This window comes from Lycorma delicatula, chromosome 4, assembly GCF_047948215.1.
Source record: "Lycorma delicatula isolate Av1 chromosome 4, ASM4794821v1, whole genome shotgun sequence".
Taxonomy (NCBI): domain Eukaryota; kingdom Metazoa; phylum Arthropoda; class Insecta; order Hemiptera; family Fulgoridae; genus Lycorma; species Lycorma delicatula.
In genome coordinates, this window is record NC_134458.1 from 68,227,074 (window position 1) to 68,248,496 (window position 21,423).

General features: G+C 30.9%; 1 protein-coding gene across 2 annotated transcripts in view; it reads right to left on the reverse strand.

The window, feature by feature from the left end:
• Positions 1 to 21,423, reverse strand: part of LOC142323504 (myelin regulatory factor) — a 164,834-nt gene that overhangs the window by 41,150 nt on the left and 102,261 nt on the right. For both annotated transcript variants that reach the window (XM_075363242.1, XM_075363243.1), the window contains exons 2-5: positions 8,419 to 8,512; positions 6,134 to 6,361; positions 2,905 to 2,975; positions 682 to 1,292 (exon numbers count right to left, since the gene is read on the reverse strand). In XM_075363242.1, coding sequence (XP_075219357.1) covers positions 682 to 1,292; positions 2,905 to 2,975; positions 6,134 to 6,361; positions 8,419 to 8,512 — 1,004 coding nt within the window. The remainder of the gene's footprint in view (positions 1 to 681; positions 1,293 to 2,904; positions 2,976 to 6,133; positions 6,362 to 8,418; positions 8,513 to 21,423) is intronic.

Here is a 21,423-nt window from a genome sequence, read left to right on the forward strand (position 1 = left end):
AAAAAAACACTATTGTTTTCTTAAGTCATAATGAATTATTTAAAACAATACCTATAAATTATTAATTAGTAATTTGTTAAGAAAATGTAATCCAGGCGTATAACAACCTAACCCACCGGGTTGGTCTAGTGGTGAACGCATCTTTGCAAATCAGCTGATCTCAAAGTCGAGAGTTCCAGCATTCAAGTCCTAGTAAAGGCAGTTACTTTTATACGGATTTGAATATAGATCGTAGATACTGGTGTTCTTTGGTGGTTGGGTTTCAATTAACCACACATCTCAGAAATGGTCGATCTGAGAGTGTACAAGACTATACTTCACTTACACTCTTACATATCATCCTCATTCATCCTCTGAAGTAATACCTGACAGTGATTCCCAGAGGCTAAACAGGAAAAAGGAAGGCATATAACATCCTGGAAGAAAGCTATGGGCTTTTGGGGTGTAACATATATCTAAGGGAATTAATACACCAGAATACAATTTAAAAGGCTAAAATTTGTAGAATCAAACCAATTCTTACTCTCACTCTAACACATATTATTAGGCTATGATGATTAATTTGTATTAGAGAGAAAGAATATTTACTATAAGATTAATATACCGGGCATATTCAACATGAGAATCAGTAATCACTAATACAAAAACTAAAAAGAAGAATATTAATTTTATTTACACTACCTGAAAGTGATTTTTCTTTTGACAAACAAATGCATCATCGGCATTTGAAAAATTAAATCCTTTATCGGCATCGACTCTATAATGTGGAATAGGTAATTCTTTTAAATTCTGATCACAAAGTGTATGCCAAGCTGTTTGTTGAAAAGGCTGGAAACGAATACACTGAAAACTGCTTGAATCTAAGTACATGGAACCTTCACCAGGTCCCTCTTGATAGCTGAGTTCATCGTCATTGCACAATTCGGTTTCTTGTTTCACTCTAACATTATCTTCTGACAATTTTCTTTTCTTAGCACCATTATTTAATGAAGTATAAATAGCTGTTATTCCATTTGTTTGATGTTCTTCAGATATGTTACTTGTAGGCAATCCTGCATGAGCTGCTGCCAAAGCTAGAGTATTGTTTGCTGCAGTAGTTTGCTGCTGATGGGTTAACAGTGGTGTCAGCACTGCAGGATGTTGTACTAATACCGTATCGCTTCCCTGAATGTGTATTGTATGAGGTGGTTTTCCATATATTGTATTTCCTAGGCTGGCTTGATGTCCAGGTACTGAAACTGGTGACTGTAGCAATAAATCTTGCAGTCCAGCACTGGGTGTTACTTTCTGATCTAAAAGATGAAAGAAGAAAAGACAAAAATGATTTTAAAAAACGGTTATAATAATTTTTTTTTAATCTTAAGTGGTATCAATTACTACATCCATAAGATTTGGCACAGTCCAACATCCAAATGGAGACTGCACCCAATACTGGTGGAAACTCTTTTTTAATGCAGCTTTGAGTACTGGCATTGATCCTTATCCTTTTGAGGACAGATTAGGAGGCATTTACTTGATAGACACTTTAGCCATCATGCAGAAATCAGACAAGAAACAGTCCCTTATTTAGCTCATAAGCAGTAAGAAGGAATTAAGGATAATGAAAAGGGTGGATAGTGAGAAAAGCAGATCTCTATCCCGATCTACCCATCATGCTGGACTGGGGTACCCAGGATCCAAAAAAAGGGGATGTAAGGAAATTCAAGTGATTTAATATAAAGATCTTTATTTTTAGATATAGTCATAACACTGTATAATTAAGTATATATATTATATACAGCTGATGATGGAGATAAGTTCAAAGCGCTGCTGTGTTAGATGAAGTAAGTAAAATTTACTCAATTATTCTGTTTTAATGGGTAGTGTAATTATATATTTATAAATTATTATACTATTATTCATTAAACATATACAACTACATAATAACAGAAAGATACAAGGAAAACTTGCTTGGTTTCATATAGATAGCCAAGTAAGAATAGCAATCATAATCAAACTTATAGTTTGATGAAAAGTAGTTTTCACAAATAACAGCATGCAATCAACATCAGAAGTACTATGAAACCATAACTTCAAAATCCCTGGAATTTTACTACATTAAAATGTACTTTTTAAAATAGTGATTGAGTAGAACACCATTTCATTTGATTACCATGTCTACAATATAATTTTGGATTCATGGTGATTAGCATGGATTTAGCCATATGAAACTGTGCAAATCACACTTCATGAAAACTATTTTGAAATATTTACATAATTTCTACACAGGTAATTTTGCTTTTAAAGATGTGCATAACTTTATGTGTATTTCTCACTTTACATAACCTTAATATTATGTATCTCATGGAACTTAAGAAACCATGATAAATTTAGAAGCAGAAATAGAACAAACGGTGAATAAAAATTTTCAGCAAGATTTTCTCCATAATTCTTGGCATCACAAATATTGCTAGGAAGATTTGGTAAATAATTAACATGTAAAACAGGTTTTTAAATATAGTTAAATAATTTAATTTTTTGCTACAAAATCCATTATCATACGTTATGATAGAACTAGTTAAAATATTTAAAATTCACTACTTACTAACAATTAAATTAGTCACCAAATCACAACTCAGCAGATATCTATTAAAGTTTTGATAATGAATGCAAACAAATAAAAGAAATAAATATTTTATGATACGGGATAGTAAGAAATTCAAATATTACAACAAATTATGGTTTTCATGTTATTCAAGAAAAGCTACATAGGAGGTTATGCACAATTATACATAGATTTTATCTACTTTAATATGTTAAATGCTAACTTAAGATTTTTACATAGTAATTAAATAGAAATTGATTTATCTTCATAAACTAAATCGATGCACACTCACTACTAGAGTTACTATTCACTAAACTTACGAGGTGAGTGGGCTTGAGGAGAATATGGAGGTTCAGATCCTGAATCAGGTGGGCTCTCAGGAAGATTGTGCCTGGAAACAGAAACGTGAATTAGTTTCAGCAACAATAATCTTTTAATCGGTTGCCTTAGTGGCACAGGTGGTAGCATGCTTGCCTGGTAAACTGAAGGCCCCAGGTTCAATTCCTTCCTGAGATCTCAAAAATCAATTATAAAATCAACTCCAACATAGTCATTAATTATGTCAGTGGCTGATGCGACTTAAAAATTAAATAATAAAAAGCTATTTTAATAAATTAATTTTAAGTAACAACGTGTAACTGCACTTAATGTATATGTGCATCTCTTGAGATCAAATCAAGAAACATATAAGTTTCTAGAATAAAGTATGTCATCAGCAAGCACATCATTAAGTTTGTTACAACTGACATTCAAATATTTAACATTAATAAAATACTTATAAATGTACACACACACACACACACACAACTGAATGATTAATCAGGGTAGATAAATAAGGTTACTCGTATTTGGGTACACAGTGTAAATGCTCAATGAAAACAATCAACTGAGTCGCAACATAACAAGTTCATCACACTCACTCCTCATTGAATGTTACCTCATAAAAATTAAATTTTTAACTCGATTACTCTTTACTTTCAAACTTACTTGTTTAGGACAGTGAAATACTGTGAGATTTGTAGACCACACACCACCGAATAGCCATGCTAGTCTGAAAATCGATTCATGCCTTTGTTGAGCAAAAAAAGTTCATTCAATCTACATTTTGTTGCTCTTTTTTTGCAAAATGATTTTTCTACAGATTTCTATTAATTTCATTTTAATGATATCATATTATTTTATAATTACTCCATTTTTTTACAACTACACTTGCGACAAAATCAGTACTTCTAAGTAGATTAATGTTCGAAATTTTACTGAACCTATAAAATTACTTTAAAATATTTTTCATGGAACATACAATCTAAAGAATACAAAATACCCTGGGATGATAAACCCACAGAACATAAAAAGATAAAAACTAAATTAATTAAAAAACAGGCTTTTGATAAAAACATCATCTGTATCCATGAATTTTAGTGCTACTTGAGTTTTAGTCCTGAGGAAAATTCTAAAACTTATTTACCTTTTGACTAGTTGAAGTCACTTTATCTGAATTAATTACAGAGATATTTTTAAATGATTTCTGAAATATTTGTATTTTCTGTACATAACAGACATTAAAAATTAGTTAAATACTAAGCTAAACTTGTGCACTTGCTAAAATTGTAGCTGAACTTGTGAACTGTCTAGCAGAGGGGAGAAAATGTAAATAGACCAAGGATTGATAGAATCAGGTTATATAATATTATCATCAACTATAAAATACATTGAGTAGAAGAAATAAATAAACATTTTGATTTAAAGTGACAATGAATGGATATAATTCAGAAGAAGCACGATAAGACTCTAACAAGGAGTTTACAATCACTCTCCACCACTTCTTCTTTGTGTCTAGCCACTGCTTTGTCATATGCTACACTGAATCATCATACATGAAGAAAAGCAAACTACATTGCATCAGTAGAAAATTATTTAAAATGATAAATCAAATCAATATTACTTAGATTTACATTTTCTGATTTCTTGGTTATCACTGTCTGAGCAACTAGAATATCCTGAATAAACACTTCTTTCATTCAAACAAACTAACCTACCAAAAATTGTTTTACAAAACAATCAAAACCATACTCATGCAAAAATTCTAGAATAAAGATAATTAACTCAACGAAAGCTTTTTTGTATTAAAAATTTATACACAAACCAAAAAAAAAATTAAGGGTAATTTTCCTTATTCTACTTCATGAAACTGGTTGTTTAGCACGATAAAGTATGAAACAAATTCTCACAACATACCTGTAAAAAACGTACACTTTCAACTGTTCTGATGCTACTGCATCTTTGAAACATTCTTCTTGTGCATGTGTACACCGGTTTAAGTATTGTTCTTAATTCTGGAAACAGGCCAGAAACTCCTTTTTGTAATACCTCATTCCTTTATCACACTATGCAGAATAACAATGATGTCACAAAATCTTCATCCTTTTACCACAATATTTTAATTTTAGGAACAACTAGGATCACAGAGGACTAATCAGGTGAATAAGCACGATAACCCAATTTAGTAATCACCTTTTTGACTACAAACTCTCTCACGTTAAGAATATCATAGCTTGATGTCATGATGGATAATCCACATTTGCCATCCCACAATGTAGATCTTTTCCTCAAAACAGAATCTCATAATTTATCCATCAGCCAGTATTTCAGACAATACAAAATTTGTTGCACTCTAGTTTGCAATTATGTAAATTTTATTTTCAGCGGCTCACTTCTGGGGATCGTGGTTCAAATTTTCTCATACATCTTTGAATCACTTATGCCACTCAAAGGTGCTTGACTTTTTCGTAATGTCCATATCTTATGCCTCTTTCAATAGCAACATTTCAGTAGCAGTTTTGCTGATTTTCACATAATATTTGACATTAATACGCTCTAAATTTTAATCACTCATTTTTATACCAAATTTTACATGTGATTCTTTGTTTTTTTTTTTTTGTTTTTTTTTGCGATAGATGACTAAAAATAGCTCTATCGGCTTCAGTATGTACAAATATGATAATTCATGTGAATCAGATTGCTAATATAACATGACCGCCTGGAATTAAATTGTCATAACTCATACGATAGATAAGAACAATACTCAAAATACTAAAAAAGGAGTGAATTTAATCTCATTAAGACTCTGTATAAGTTCGAAACTTAAAAAACTGATGTCATATACTCATGTATATACTCGTATCATGGATAAATTCAATTATGTATAGTGTTAATGAAGTGATAGATTATAGATCACTTCATTAACATTACAAGTATATCATTTATAATATACTGTAATGTATGTTGTATAATAGTTTTGATTTGATATTTTTTAAGAATAGTCATATACAGAATACAACATTATTTTGATGAACAACAATTAAATGAATATTTTTCATATAGTTCAATATTAAACACATACCGATATTATAATACCGCTACACCATCTTAGTTCTATTAAAACCACTTAAATTAAGACTAAAATTATAAAATATTGTGTTCTGAGGAGATTGAACACTTATGTAATACTCAATAAAAACATACATAAATCAAACATTCAAATTAACTTACGAAGGATGAGAGTAAACAGTTCCATCAACAACGACAGTTGCGGTATTTTGCTGTGAAAAATTAGCCACAGCACTAGTTGCTGATGGTTTTGCTACTAATTGATTAGGATGAGGACTTGTCGTTCCAGTACTACTGGCAGTTGTGGTACCCTCAACACTGACTACTACTGAAGGAAGATGCCTAGTAGGAGATACACTCTCATTATTTGATAATGTATCACCGAAATACCTTAAAATCAATAAAACAAAAAAAAATTGTTAAAACCTCATCGCAAAAATGTAATTCATCTATAAAAATTATGTGTACAAAATTTTACTAATTTATACCAGTAACATAATTACGTACTATATATATTTACTGGATAAACAATCTATTAGATAGCATTTCTAATGTAAATAAATGGACAAATTTAATTAAAAATATCTATAATACATAAATAAGTTAAGATGTCTGGTAGTCTATTTCAATTAAATTAAAATCAATGAAACTTTCCAAAACAACATTATTTCAATGCTTATACGCTTAAATCAGTTACAACAAACAGGAATAAAACCCGCACGTAGTCTTAAACTGATCAAAAAACTTTAGTTTCATTATGTAGATTAAGGTGATTGCATCAAACCAAACCAGAAATACTGAATTGATACGTCAACTAGTAAACAACTAACCTGGCAGTGTGACTGCAGAGCTAAATGCCCAGTTACTTTATTACATTACCAAAGACAGCATTTTATGAGCCTGCATATGAAACTGAAATATTTTATTATGGTAAAAGAGGCAACAGACTAGCTTGAAATCCTGTGCCTCTACTAAAATATTTTAAACTCTTCTTCTTACTCAAAAACAGATAACTTAGTTGTTGAGCTCTTAAAAACAAAGTGATTAATTAGAAATATAAGTAAGAGGCCTGACTTTAGCCGGTAGGCACGTCAGCTACAAGCTACAGTTTGCTTTTGTTGCAACAGTCAGATAGGAAACAGAGTCTTTGGATAGTTTCACAGTTTGCTATTGCACTAAGTTACAAAAAGAAGCAGCCACCCTGCCAGGAACCAGGCTGGCTGACCTGACTTAAATTCACCAATGTGTGGGATCACATCCAGGTAAACATTAGTAATAATTATGTTTTTATGTAAAAAGAGAGGAGCAACCAGTCATGTAAGAAATCCATACCGGGCATAATAGTGGGTCACCTCAGATATGCTTTTAACATACATATGTTTTATTTTTATCACCTGATGTATGCACAATGAATGTTAGAGCTATTTTATTCATACTGAATCATTTAAGCTTCAAACAGACAAAACATCAAAAAATTATTTTTCTATCAACATTAAGATGTTATCAGTAATTCATGCTTTTGGATTCAACTTGTAAGATAATCTGTAAATGAAAAGACAAAAGTAGAATTCGAATAAAAAAAATAATCATATATAAAGTGAACATGGATGTTTTTCTAATAATATAAACCACCTAGTACAAAATATTTAGGTAAGATAAATTTACCTTAATTTTATCAAGAAAACAATTTCACAGGATCCCACATTCTCAGTCATGATTGAATTATTTAATTAACTGCATATTAAAAAGACATTAAAAATGGTAAAAAATAGAAATGCAATAAATCATGCAGACTGTTTGTTTTAATGTGCATGGTTTATTTTAGTATTGTTAACATTTTTTTTAATATCCAGTTTAATTAAATAACTCAATCATGACTAAGGTTGCAGGATCCTACAAAAGTACTTTCATGATAAAATTAAGGTAAGATATTTCTTATCTAAATATTCTCTACTAAGTGATTTATATTAATAGAATTTAATATATACAAATATATATATATATATATATTACTATAAAAATGTTTGATTATATATATATAATCTAACATTTTTTCTACTGTATGTAATTATTGTAATTTAATCAATAATAAAATTACACTCATAAAATCAAAACCACAAAATACAATACATTAAAAAGTAAGAGAAAATTACCAGCTGTAGTGCTTTCCAAGTCAATACTTCACTGACAGCAGTTAAAATTATAAAAAATATCCCCATATTCACGTAAAATATCCACATAGTGCTACAAAGCACTAGATATAAAATATGCAGATATTTTAATTTTATTCAGTTTATATTAAACGTAATATAATAATTTATATTATATTTTATTTTATTTTAACTGCTAACGATGAAGTATTGACTTCGAAAGCGCTATGTTGGTACACCACACACACAATCAAGGTCAATAATTAGAACAACTTTAACATATATTTCTCAACTTACGTGTGATTATCATCAGTATCATCATTAATGAAATGCTCTAATTGGCTAAAATCAAGAGCCTCATTGTCAATTCCACCAACAAAATCACTACGACCTGAAAAAAGAATTAATATACAACATTTTATTAAAACAAAAACAGGAACAAAAAAATTAATTGTTTCAAAGCTGACATTCATAAATATCTACTACAATTATTCTTCAATATTCTTGATATAAATGTCATAACAGCAATTCATAAACTAAAGAACGGTTTATAAATTATTATAAGCAAACGGTTATCAGTAACTTGATATAAGAAACAAACCACTGAAAACAACATACAGCCATTCTCAGGAATAACAATATCCCACACCAGAATTACTATAAAACATTAGGAACAAAATGGTTTCTAATTACTTTTTTCAATGAGGCAAATATACCATTACAAGTTAGCATGCCATGCTTGACAACATTTAGGAAATATTCAATCCTACTTGTGATACCTTCACTTTGATTTCAAAAATGGACTGGAATGTATAGTGAACTTTATTACCGTCAGAGAAAGTATCTTTGACTGATGTGTCTTGTACATCAGATACTTTATCTTTATATATATATATATATATATATATATATATATTACAACTGTAAGGTACAGAAGTAAAGCAACAAATTAAGTTACTCCTTTTTATTACGAAACAGTGGAATAAATACAACACTCTATACTCAAAAGTGCATGAATTGAAGGTAGTAAATTGTAATGTTTAATGGCTTTAAACTATTAAACAAAACTATCCTGATGAGTATTATAGTAATAATTGTAATTATAGTAAATAATTGATAGTAAGCTATCATGATGGAGATGAAATCAAGATAAAATAAATATTAACATAATAAGGTAATGTACTAGTATAATTACATTTTTTTTATAAATGTAATAAGACGTTTACACCATCCTTAACTTATTCAATATAGATAAAAAAACTCCTCAGGGTTACATTTATTTGTAATCCTTGTTTATAACAAGTTACCAACAAACTAATATGTAATTATCAAAAATACCCATGTACATAGCATAAATTTGTTAGACAATCATTAAATCTATATATCATTAAATATCATCCACATCTGTTTAGATCTGGATTATTAACAAGTAATGACATCTTGTGTTGATCTTCTTCCAAGGAAGAATAACAATAAATGTTGATCTTCTTCCTAAGAAGAATACATTTCAGACTTATCCATGTCAGACTTATTGTGTAAAATGGTAAGTGAAGTGTTTACTCGCCTTCTTTGCTGAGCCCAACATACAGTTGCAATTTATCATGCCAAATGCTCAGAATTACACGTTATTTAAACCCACAAGTGACATCTCGCTCATTTTGATTCTCATCAAAATGAGCGAGAAAAAACTCATTTTTTAAAGAAAAAATGGAACTAAAATATCTTATAAACCAAAATACAATTACGTGAACTAAAATATAAAAAATCCTCCTTGGAACAAAATTGAATTACTACATTCACCACCATGTTAAAAAGAAATACGAAAAAAAGAAGTAATAATATAATTTCAGTTTAGGTTATAAAAAATAAACATTTTCCATATCTTTTCCAACTACGATAAATAAAAAGAATTAATTATCTTATATATTCTGTTATGAATGAAATTGACCTTCTAACATAACTTTTATCAAAAGCCCTAACTATTTAATTTTTCACTTACATTAATGAATCTGAGAATAGTTTATTAATACAGTGTAAAGTTGTTGTACAAAAATAAATAATCATCTTTTCAGGTAAAACATTATATCACTTAAAAATAGCAGACTAGATTTACACTTGGACCATAATTATCTAAACAGAAATGGATTAATATAAAATAAAACACAAGTTTTTATGAATTTCAAATAAATATAATAAACAAGAAAATTAGTTAAACAAACAGATCAATAAAAATACATCAAATGAAAATTTAGTTGTAAATTTCTTGGGGTTATCATCAACAATTATTTATTATCGATTACCATCTCATAAAACTAAGTTATCTATTTCTCATTATGAGAGGCATTACATTTGATGATAAGTGATAATAATAGTATAGTTTTTAATCAGATTATATTTTAAAAGCCTTGCATAATAGTTTTAAGAGTACTCCTATGGTTCTTTTGGGTCCTAGGATATGCTGTACAAAATAAATTATATAGTAATACAATTATTTACTGAATACAGAAGTAATATCTGGTCTGTACCTCAGAGGTTTTCACCTCAACTACAAAATAAATTAGAAAAGAAAAATAATAATTAAAACCAATATTAAAAAAAAATAATTAAAATCAACTACAGAAAATTATATTAAAAACAACAAAATAATATATTAAAATTGTTCTTTATATTTTGATATTTTGACTTTTTGAAGTCAGAACAAAGTTAAAAATAAACAACTATCATTAATGTACAAACAAGCCATAATTTGGCACAGTCTTCAAAAGGCTGAAACTTAAAGAGTTAAAAAATTATCATTTTTTTGTTTTTATTCAAGTTTTGTTTTTAAGTCAGACTAATTATTTTTAGAGAGTATATTTTATTTTACATCTATTATTTTTATAAAAAATTTAGATAGCGTACAAAAAATGCCTGCTATTGTAAAAAGGCCACTCTTGAGTAAAACTGCATTTAAATAATAGAAATAATAAAACAAATACAGAGAGAATAGCTTGAAGAGACTGCTACTGAATGTAAGCTAATGCTTTATAAAGTGCAAAATATGTATTTTTTTTTTTTTTTAGTATTCTTAATAAAAATAAGAAAATGGATGCAAAGAAACAGCATAATCAAAGTACTATAGAATGTGAGCTAGCCTCACTGGAAAACAAGAATATATATTATTTTTTTAACTATGCTTTCCAACTAATTTTCTGTAATTTTCCCATAAACATTTTTAGAATATCAGAATGATATCAACTACATCATTACACTACACAAATAAAATATGAGTAAATTTCTTTTTCAGCAATGATGACAAAAATTTTATAATATCTTAATGGATTTTTAAAAATAATCTAGAGTAAATTACTATATTTCATGATACTGTTACAATTATAAATTTTCTGTATATTTAATTTAATAAAAGCAGGAATATAATAAATCTTATATTTTTACGTACATTATCGACATCATTAATGTAACTTACATGGGTATGTTAAGTCCCATAACCATGGTTGTAGATGACCTGATATGAGTCACCAGTCATTCCTGAGAATGACACCTCACAAATAACGAGATCCCATGCTCAGCTTAGTATAAAGAATAAGGAATGAAGCGGTTAACCTTCGCCTTCTTTACTGAGTCATATTGTTATACATGAGCGTACCAAGCCCACCGAAATGCAATTGTTATTCATCAGGTCTTCTTACATTATACAAAATCTTTGTGTAGTTTTATGACTGGCAGAGATTAAGTGATATCAATCAATCCATGTTTGAGTTAGTGAAGGATTGAGTGAAAAAAATGTAGGGGAAAGATAAACGATAATTTTAGGCAGAACCATCGACTGCATAAAACAGGATGCTGCAGATCAATGATTATATATCTTGTCTATAAAGGATAGGGTCAGCATATTTCACAGCTGAACGTAAAACTTGGTCACACTTGGAATGTTAGGCAATACAAGAGTTGGGCATACTTGTGATTAATTTTAGGGAACAAAGTGTTTTCTGAGCACAGCGATAAAAAAGAATCAGTAAACCTTTGGAATGAATGAGGTAAAAAATCTAAAACATACATATACGAGTATATATATATATATATATATATATATATATATATATATATATATAATGCAGATATGAGATGTGATCAAAAAATATCAGACCTTATTCTTTTTGCGGTAACCAGTTACTTGTATTGTGGGAGTGGGACCAACATGGAATGTAACCCTGACTCATAATGATTGGCTATGAGTCCATGTTTTGTTCCAATTGCAGCCAGTCGCTGCTTAGCAGTCGTGAAAGTAAAATGTGTGGGTAGTGCATATGTTTTCATTACATTAAATTTTGTCAGAAATTTGGTGACACGCAATATTTCAAAGGTGAAATATTCATTAGACATGCAAGTAAAGATAATAAGGAAGATTCAGACAGCTTTTGGTGATCAAGCTAAATATTACACAAATTAAACAGTGGTATCACCGTTTCCAAAATGGCCAAACATCTGTCAGAAGTGACCAATACTCTAGCAGACCTTCTACCAGCAAAACTCCCCACATTTTAATTGTTCGAATAACAATTAGAGAGTTTAAAGATGAAATAAGAATTTCATTTGGCTCATATAATCGATTTTAACAGAAGATCTCTGGATGCAGTGCATAGCAACAAAATCTGTTTCAAAACCTCTCACTCATAAACTAAAGGAAAACCAACTGCAAGTAGCATAGATCAAGCTGGAATGTGCTAATAGTAATCCTAATCTAATGAGAACAAAAAATAACCTGAGATGAAACATGAGCCTATGGCTATAACCCTGAGACAAAGGCACAATCATTCCAATGGATAACTTCAAGTTCTCCACAACAAAAGAAAGCCAGGCAATCACAAAGTAATATGAAGATCATGCGATATCATAAGAAGACATTTACATTAGGAGTGTGTGTCTCAAAAACAAACTGTCAATAAACAGAACTACACAACTGTTCTTTGTCGGCTAAGAGACACTGTTCGATGCAGCTTTGAGAAAATAGCGATCAAAAAATTCATCACAATGCTCCCATACATCACAACTTACCCGGTGATTCTTGGCAATACATGGGATTGAACAACTTCAGCAGACTCCTTACTTACCAGATACAGCTCCCTGTGATTTTTGGCTCTTTCCTAAGCTTAAAATTCTGCTTAAAAGAAAGAAATTTGAAGACAGAGAAGAGCTCAAAAGAAATGCGGCAAGAGGACTTATAGTGTTCGCTAAAACTTTAAAAATGTTTTTAACAATGGAAACATCGCTGGGATAAGTTTATTCATCAGAAGGAGCCTGCCTACTTTGAAAGGGCCAAGTCAGTAAACTAAATAGGTTTAAATATTTTTGTTTTTATGAACCAAGGTCGAGTACTTTTTGATCACATCTCAAATAGTCTTAAATAACTGTAAAAAAAGTTCATCTTATGCAATGAATTTTTCAGCTCGTACCTCATATTTATAATTTTGAAGGAAGAAAGTACTGTAAGGAAGAAACCTTAATCCGTTAGGCTACACCAACTAAAATTGGAAGATAGTACTATCTAGATAAATGATTTTCTTAAATCACAACGATACTACACTAATTTTTTTATAATGAGTATAAGATTGTACTAACAATTCGCTGTTACAAACATTACATAGTACATTTGTGAGAGTGTGTTAAGTCATCGTTCGTGTTCGATGCTGTGATTGGTATGTGTTCATTTTTATAATTATGTGTTATAACATGTAAAACAATGAACTTTGAAAGATGTATGAGTATTTATTATTCTTTGTTTTACTTAATCGTTTATGTATATGATACCAAAACAATAGAAAACACCACAGAAGTACGGTGATAATAAAATTTTACAATTGGCATAAAATTAAAATACAGGTGGGCTGAATTCAGTTACCTCTGAGGTGAAGATTAAAATTCTGTAACACGCGGGGAATTTTGGTTTTATAGTCGGTAGTAATCAGCTGACATAATTACTATTGAACTGCTGTTCAGTTCGTTTTTTTATCTGTATTGAGAATAATGGCAATTTAAGTACAAAAAAAAAACAAAAACGAGATTCTCATGTATCAATATTGATAAAAATATAATAAGGATGGTATTACTGTCCATTCAGAAATCGATGCGAGATTTCCTAATTCTCCACACGAATGATCGACCGTCGACATTTCGTAAGCTGAACATAAAATTTGAAAACACTGGCGGTGCTGAAGATATTCCTCCATCAGGTTTAACTGAAAGCAGTTACACTTTAGAAAACAAATAACTTTTCGGCAAGTATTAATAAACAGCCCTCAAACGTCAACTAAAAAGGCTTCCATTAGGGTAGAATATTCTAAAGAAATTTACGAAAGATTTTAAACGAATTCACGTTCAGGTGCCAACATTATCGACCAACATTATTTCACGCACTTGGTGAAGATGATTAATTAAAAAGGTGTCATTTTAGTGATCAGATAATTACTAGTGGGGAACATTATTTCACGCACTTGATGAAGATGATTATTTAAAAAGGTGGCATTTTGGTGATCAGATAATTACTCGCGGGGAAGTAGAGCCTAATTTCTTATTTTTCTAAAGACAGACGGAATTTAATTAATTTAAAAAAATTATTGAAAACACAAGCAATAGATTCACGACAATATATAAACGAAAATTAAAAAACTTTTTTAAATCTTTCGGAAAAGTGGAAAAATCCTGAAAACTATGAATATTATGGTAAAAATACTTGCATTTATCGTGACTGATCTACTCGTATAATCTAAAAATAGAATATACAAAAAAGTCAAAATTCTTTTATTTAAAAAATCATTACGTAATTTATAAATATAAATAAAAGTGATAATTGGCAGCCGAAAAATAAACGAAGGGGGTCGAGCCGCATAATAATGGTAATAATAAACCTGACGTGATCGAATCGGATATCAAAACACACACTTTTATAACTGTTGTGTCCGTTAAAAGAACAGGTGAATGTAACCCCGATTTTCACACGCCGTATTATTTGTTTGATCGATAAGAAAACGGATATCCCTTACAACAGCACACCGTTTAGTAAACATCAGAATCCGATCGATGGCACACGGCAACATAAACTCTTTTAATTATAACTAACATCATAAATCTCTGTTGAAAATAGTTAAATTTCAGTGAAGTTTCTTTATACAGATGCCTTTCAAATTTTCTCAATCAAAATATCAAGCTGTTCTACAAAAGACAAATGTTTTTTTTCTTAGTAAATATTTAATTAATTAATTTTATTCAATTAAAATTGATTTAATTACATATAGATTATTTTTATCACATAGTCTACAGGCCGATGCTAGTTCGGGCAAATAAAATATTAAGAATTCCTCACGTAGCATAAAATTTATAAAAATGGATAGAGAGAATTCGGTGTAACCCTGGATTAATACTCGGAAATTCCAAAAAATAATTATTTAACAGCAAATGCAAGTGAAATTTCAATAGAATATTCTAATAAATTCCTCTTTGCCTAAACTACTCGCGAATAAAATATATCAAAGGTATAAAATGAACAGTTACAAATATAATCGAAGTAAAAAGAATAAAACACTATACATACGACCGGCATCCGAAAATTTGACGATTCCAAAATAATATTTTCAGCTATCGTCATGTGTTTTTTTTTCCTTTTTTACTAAGATAAAAGTAACACAAAATTAGTAGAAGGGATAAATGTACCCGACTAGAAAACGGGTGGATCAATTTTCATTAAAACAAAGTCGATCGGTTCTTCTGAATTATCAGCGATCCTGAATAAACAAAAATAAAATATAAATAAATAAAAAAAGAACTGCGGATTAAACGTTTCGTATTTTCAGATGGATATTACCAAAAAAGTCGTAGATATACTCGTATATGGCAAGCCGTTCGCCTAAGAAAAATCCATATCTACTAATCGCTTAGGACCAAATTTTAAAGCTTTTATTAAAAATTGTATAGATGAAAATAACATGTACTATACAAAAATGCACAAAAAAGCCAAAAGAAAGCTTTTGAAAAAAATTTATACAGATTAAACTTTTCAGTAACTGTACTAAATACCAAATAGGGCAAAAACGTGGAAGTAAATTCACCCGCAGATAAAAAGAAAACAAGCAGTAAGTAAAACCATCAGATCGACTTTTGCTAATCACCTCTTAGAGATCGGACGTAGATGGCTAAAGCCTATGTTTACAGAGTCTGGAATTGAAATTTTTACATCGACATGCAACGGATATTACGTAAAAATTATGAACTTGAATTATGAATCCTTCAATAAAAATAAATCTTTTTAAACACGCGCTCGATTCGATAATGAAAACAACATATTAAACGAACACACAAATTACAAAGATTAAATCTCCTATTTGGCAATACACTTAACGGTTTTTCTATCGCTTTATAAGAGGAACGCCGTCTGTAATAGATAAGAATTCTACTACTGAGGAAGCGACCGGATTATAATCTCGAAAAGATCTTCTGGAAGAACATTTTTAGATAAAATATTTAGGAACTTGGATGATGATTTTCTGTATTATTTTTATAATAATGTAAACAACGCCGTTTCGTCATACTGTATTTTTGTTGATGTTTTGTTTTATATATGTTTTTGTTGTTGTTCTTGTCCTTTGGTTTTTTTTTTCAGTGTTACTGTGTTGTTATTGTTCCGTGTAATATTTTTACGTTTCGCGTTGTGTGTTGAACTAACTTTTACCTTCTAAGGGTAGGTAGTTCAGTTCCTTTGTTTGGTTAGGTCCTTTCAGTCTTGTTTAAGACTCTGTGAGATGTGTTTTGTTTTGAGTTCATTAATTAGTAGTACACCGATGGTAATGTCACTCGTGGCATCCTGGACGAGGCGGACTGGAATATGTCAAAAGCCGAGGTTTCGAAGATGACCTCCAGTAGAGCCCATATGGGCTCGGAACGGGGGGGGGGTGGTGGAGGGTGTCTTCCCCTAGGGAATCAGGATGTAGATCGTGGGTGCGATAATATTTTACCGGGGTTATTCCTCGGGAGAGAAGCAAAATATCTGCGTCCTTCTCCCGACGCGATTCCCCTTCGGTCCGTCCGTTGAAGGCCCTCGGCGCTTGTGCCCCTTCGGTAGAGCAGAAACGCGCTTGATGGGAGTATTTGTGGAGGGTCCGATTCACTCCTTTCGCGGAGCGAGTCGGACTGTAGACGGTTGCCTAATTATTGTAAGATGAAGGAAAAATACAAAAACCGTTAACAATTATTAAATATTTACAAAACTGAGAACTAATTTTACCTGTATCTCGGTAAATATTTAACTTTTATTAACATGAGAGTTATATAAATTAAAAACGGTAGAGAACTCCAAAGTACTATATCAAAAATTCCGTTACAATTACACAAGTTTATTTTTAAAATGTTGCATTCAACACACACACACACACACACCCACACATATATATATATATATAATAAACATTGATCAAATTATAAATAACTTATACAAAATGTTTCTCGAATACTACAGAAATGATTTTCTGATTATTTTTTAAATAAAATCGAAAGATTTCGATAAACCTTCCATTAATGTCTGTTTAATTCTTGTGAATATATAAAAATGGAGTGAAATGCGAATTTTTTTTATTTACATCAATATCCCCATAAACAAACGCATTTTATTACATATACGCACAGAAAACACCGACTAAATATATACTAAAACGATAAAGATAGAGAACTGTTTCAAACGAATTAAGTAGCTGATGATAAGAAAAAAATGATTAGCTGAAATAATACAACACGGCAAGTCAATAAGAATAACGAACTACCGAAAAACACCCGATACGAGTTTGGTGTCGCACGTAAAACAAAACCGTATATCAGACCGAACGAAACGACAAAATACGATTTCATTATTTGTTCGGTAGATGTATTTTTTATCATAACTTTAACCGATTTTTCAGTATGAAATTATACCGCTTTCCGGAAGCAGACGATTTCAAAAACAGCGGAGTACAAATTTTCGCTTGTTACATCATCAACCGGCCGACCTGAATCGTTACTGCTACACGTAACTTAACCGAAAAAAATGTATTTTAAAAATATACTGTAAACAGCTTAAGAAAAAATTTTTAAATAGCCAAAATACCGTTTCATTTTTTAAGCTTAAACCAATTTTTTCACTGCTAATGGATTTACCAAACAACCGTAGATAAAATTACAGTTTTTCGGATAAATATTGATACTGCATTAAAAAAACACAACCGAAAAGTACTCGTCACAAATGAAATAACTGCAAAAAAAATCTCAATAAAAACAACACATAAATATTAGAAATTAAAAAAAACGACTGCCGAAAAAGCATTGCTCTTTTGTTCCCGTTTGGTTCTATCGTGATTTTGTATTAACTAGCAACCGTTGGAATTTTGAAAATCGGACGATTGTTTGCAGAAATATTATAAGAGCACACCACTGCACCTCCCAAAACAGCGCCCCTGGAGTAACCCGTTTGTTATCGATTAATGGTGATGATTGGACTAGCTTCGCATGAGGTACTCGATTCACCTCACTACCCTAGCCTCACACACAGTCCCCACGGGAAGCCCATTATTATTAAACAGAAATTTTTTTTATTTTATTTAAGGTAAATTTAATTCTATTATTTTTGCAATTTTATTCGTTCGATTGATTTGAATCGTTCAATTCAAACCCAGCTAACACGGTGAAAGAGGCTCACAGTTCACACTTCATTAATTCAATTCATTGAAGTTTACGCTTCGACCGGCAAATCTCCACTACTACAAATATTTTTATAAATATGTATACATATTTATATAGCCTATGACACTCCCGGAAACGTAAGGATTCTAACGCGGGGTCATTCATCTAAGTCGGTTCGGCCGTTGAGCCGCTACGATGGAACAAGCACACATACATACACCCTAAAAACATAACACTCCTCTTTGGGCAACCGTGTAAATTATTAATTGTATTTATTCAATTTTATTAATAAAAAAAGGGATTATTAGTTAATATTTACCAATAAAGAACATGCTTACACGATCGAAATAATGCCTGTCAAAAAATCATAAGATTTTTTCTTAAATGTTTATAAACAATAAACAACAGTAATAATAATTATAAAATATATTAATAAATTTTACTACCGTAATTCGTTCATTCAATATCGTAGCAGATCTTAAAACACAACTATTTTCGACACAAATAAATCGATATTGAAAATACTATCGATTACCCATTTAGAATCGTATATATGATTTTTTATGGCCTTTTAGTTACAATTAAACGTACATATATACATATTTATATAACCTACGACACTCCTCGTAACGTAAGAATTTTAACAAGGAGTCGTACATTTAAATCGGTTCAGCCGTTGAGCTGGTACGGTGGAACAAACATACATACACCCTAAAAACATTACGCGATTCTAGGTTTCCAAAAATTCTCTGTAGCAAAATTCAAATTTCGAATTGTTTAATGATACTTTTAAAGCCATTATTTTAGCAAATAATAAGAAAATCGGCTATGTTCCCGTGAAATTAAAATAACTGTTTTCGTTTTTCTTTCAATGAAGAATGAATTACGTAAAGTAGGCTACTTGTAATATATATACTCGTATGTAAGGGTTAATTACAAATTTATTTGCTTAACATATTTTAAATATTTAGCTAAAAATCTGTTTTAATTTGTACAATGCATTGTTTACAAAATTTTTATAATACTTCATTATATTTCTTTTATTATTTAAAATGCAGAATCAATTGTTAACGTACAATACAGTTAGGACCTAAAGGATACCTGCAGTAGCCTGCAACAAGTAATTTCGTATAAATTATTTATACGAGCACAACGTCTGGGTTATCGGAAGAAGAAGATGAAGAAGAAGGACCTCTACTCGACCCAACATCACAGACAGGAGTCCGGAAAAGAGCCCAGCAGAGATGCGTCCCGAAAGGCAGCCATCACAGAAGTGGATGAAGAGCTTCTACTCAACCTCTCCTTTTAAAACTTACATTTAAATTAACTTAAATCAGCAATTGCGACTCCTCCGGAGAAGGGGGCGCATTGCTCCCTCCATACAGTTAGTGCCCCGTTGTGGCGTATTCCTGCCAGCCTATGAATCGTTAGCACTGAAAGGACTTCAGTGGACGGTCTGAAGGGGAATTACGTCGGGAGGACAGGTTTCATAAGCCTAGCCTTCCGCGGTCGGTCCATAAAATGGGTTCGATAACGCTGATTTAACAACGGATTGGAATACAATTAAATCCGTCCTTAAAAACACAAAATATTAAATAAGACAAAAATTGAAAAATTAGACCCGTCACGTAAGATAAACCTTTAAAAACACGCCCGATAGAATCATCCAGCAGCAAGGGACACTGTCCAGGTTCTGCGATCCGTAGGGAGATTCTATAAACTCCCGCAACTTTGTATTCCATTCCACGTCTGGAGTATTCGTACAAGATCGAGAACATCAATCAAGAAAGTCGCTCTTAGCGTTCTTCAGCAGGAAGACCCGATTATTAATATCCAACAGTATACTTTAGCTGTTCATACATACACTATGAACAGTGAAACGTACAGTATGGCCGATGGCCGGCCATACCTCCAGCAGCCAGGACAGTTTAATTCGATAGTAGGTATTAAATTAGCGAATAAAAACGGTAAGAGAGAAAATGATAAATTAGAAATAGTAGACGATAGAAATTTATGACGTAGCAAATATTTTGAGATTACAAAATCAATCCGCGACAAAAATAAATAGAGCTATTTCAAGCGAAGTAAGAAGTATTTTTTTTAAATTAGGGTAAATGGTGAAATTAAAATAATTTCAATTAGGAAAATTAGATAATAACTTTACAATAAGTCAGAACGGCCGTGTTTTTGTTTGATAGTACCGATGTTCGGTTAAAAATATCTTATCTTGAAAACGATCAGTATCTACAGGATACAAACTAATGTTCGCTTAAAAATATGTACCCGTTGGGCCGATTCAAATGAACTATTAAACATTTATTGAAATTAAGAAAACGTTACCTGCGTAAATTTATCTGGGTAATTCCATTATTATGCGAGCAGTAAAACTTAAAATAAGGATGAATCGTATTTTGCAGCGACATAATTTGCGTAATAATATTTTGAGTTTCTGACTAATTGCGCCGGGTAAAGTCAAATGAACTTTACAAAATCAGTTCAGCCCGACGGGAACTTAGTTTTATTTGAACATTAGCATGTACATCAGTATATATTCTGTAGGTAGTGATAATTTTCAAGCGCGCACGGTTCCCGTTAGACATTCAA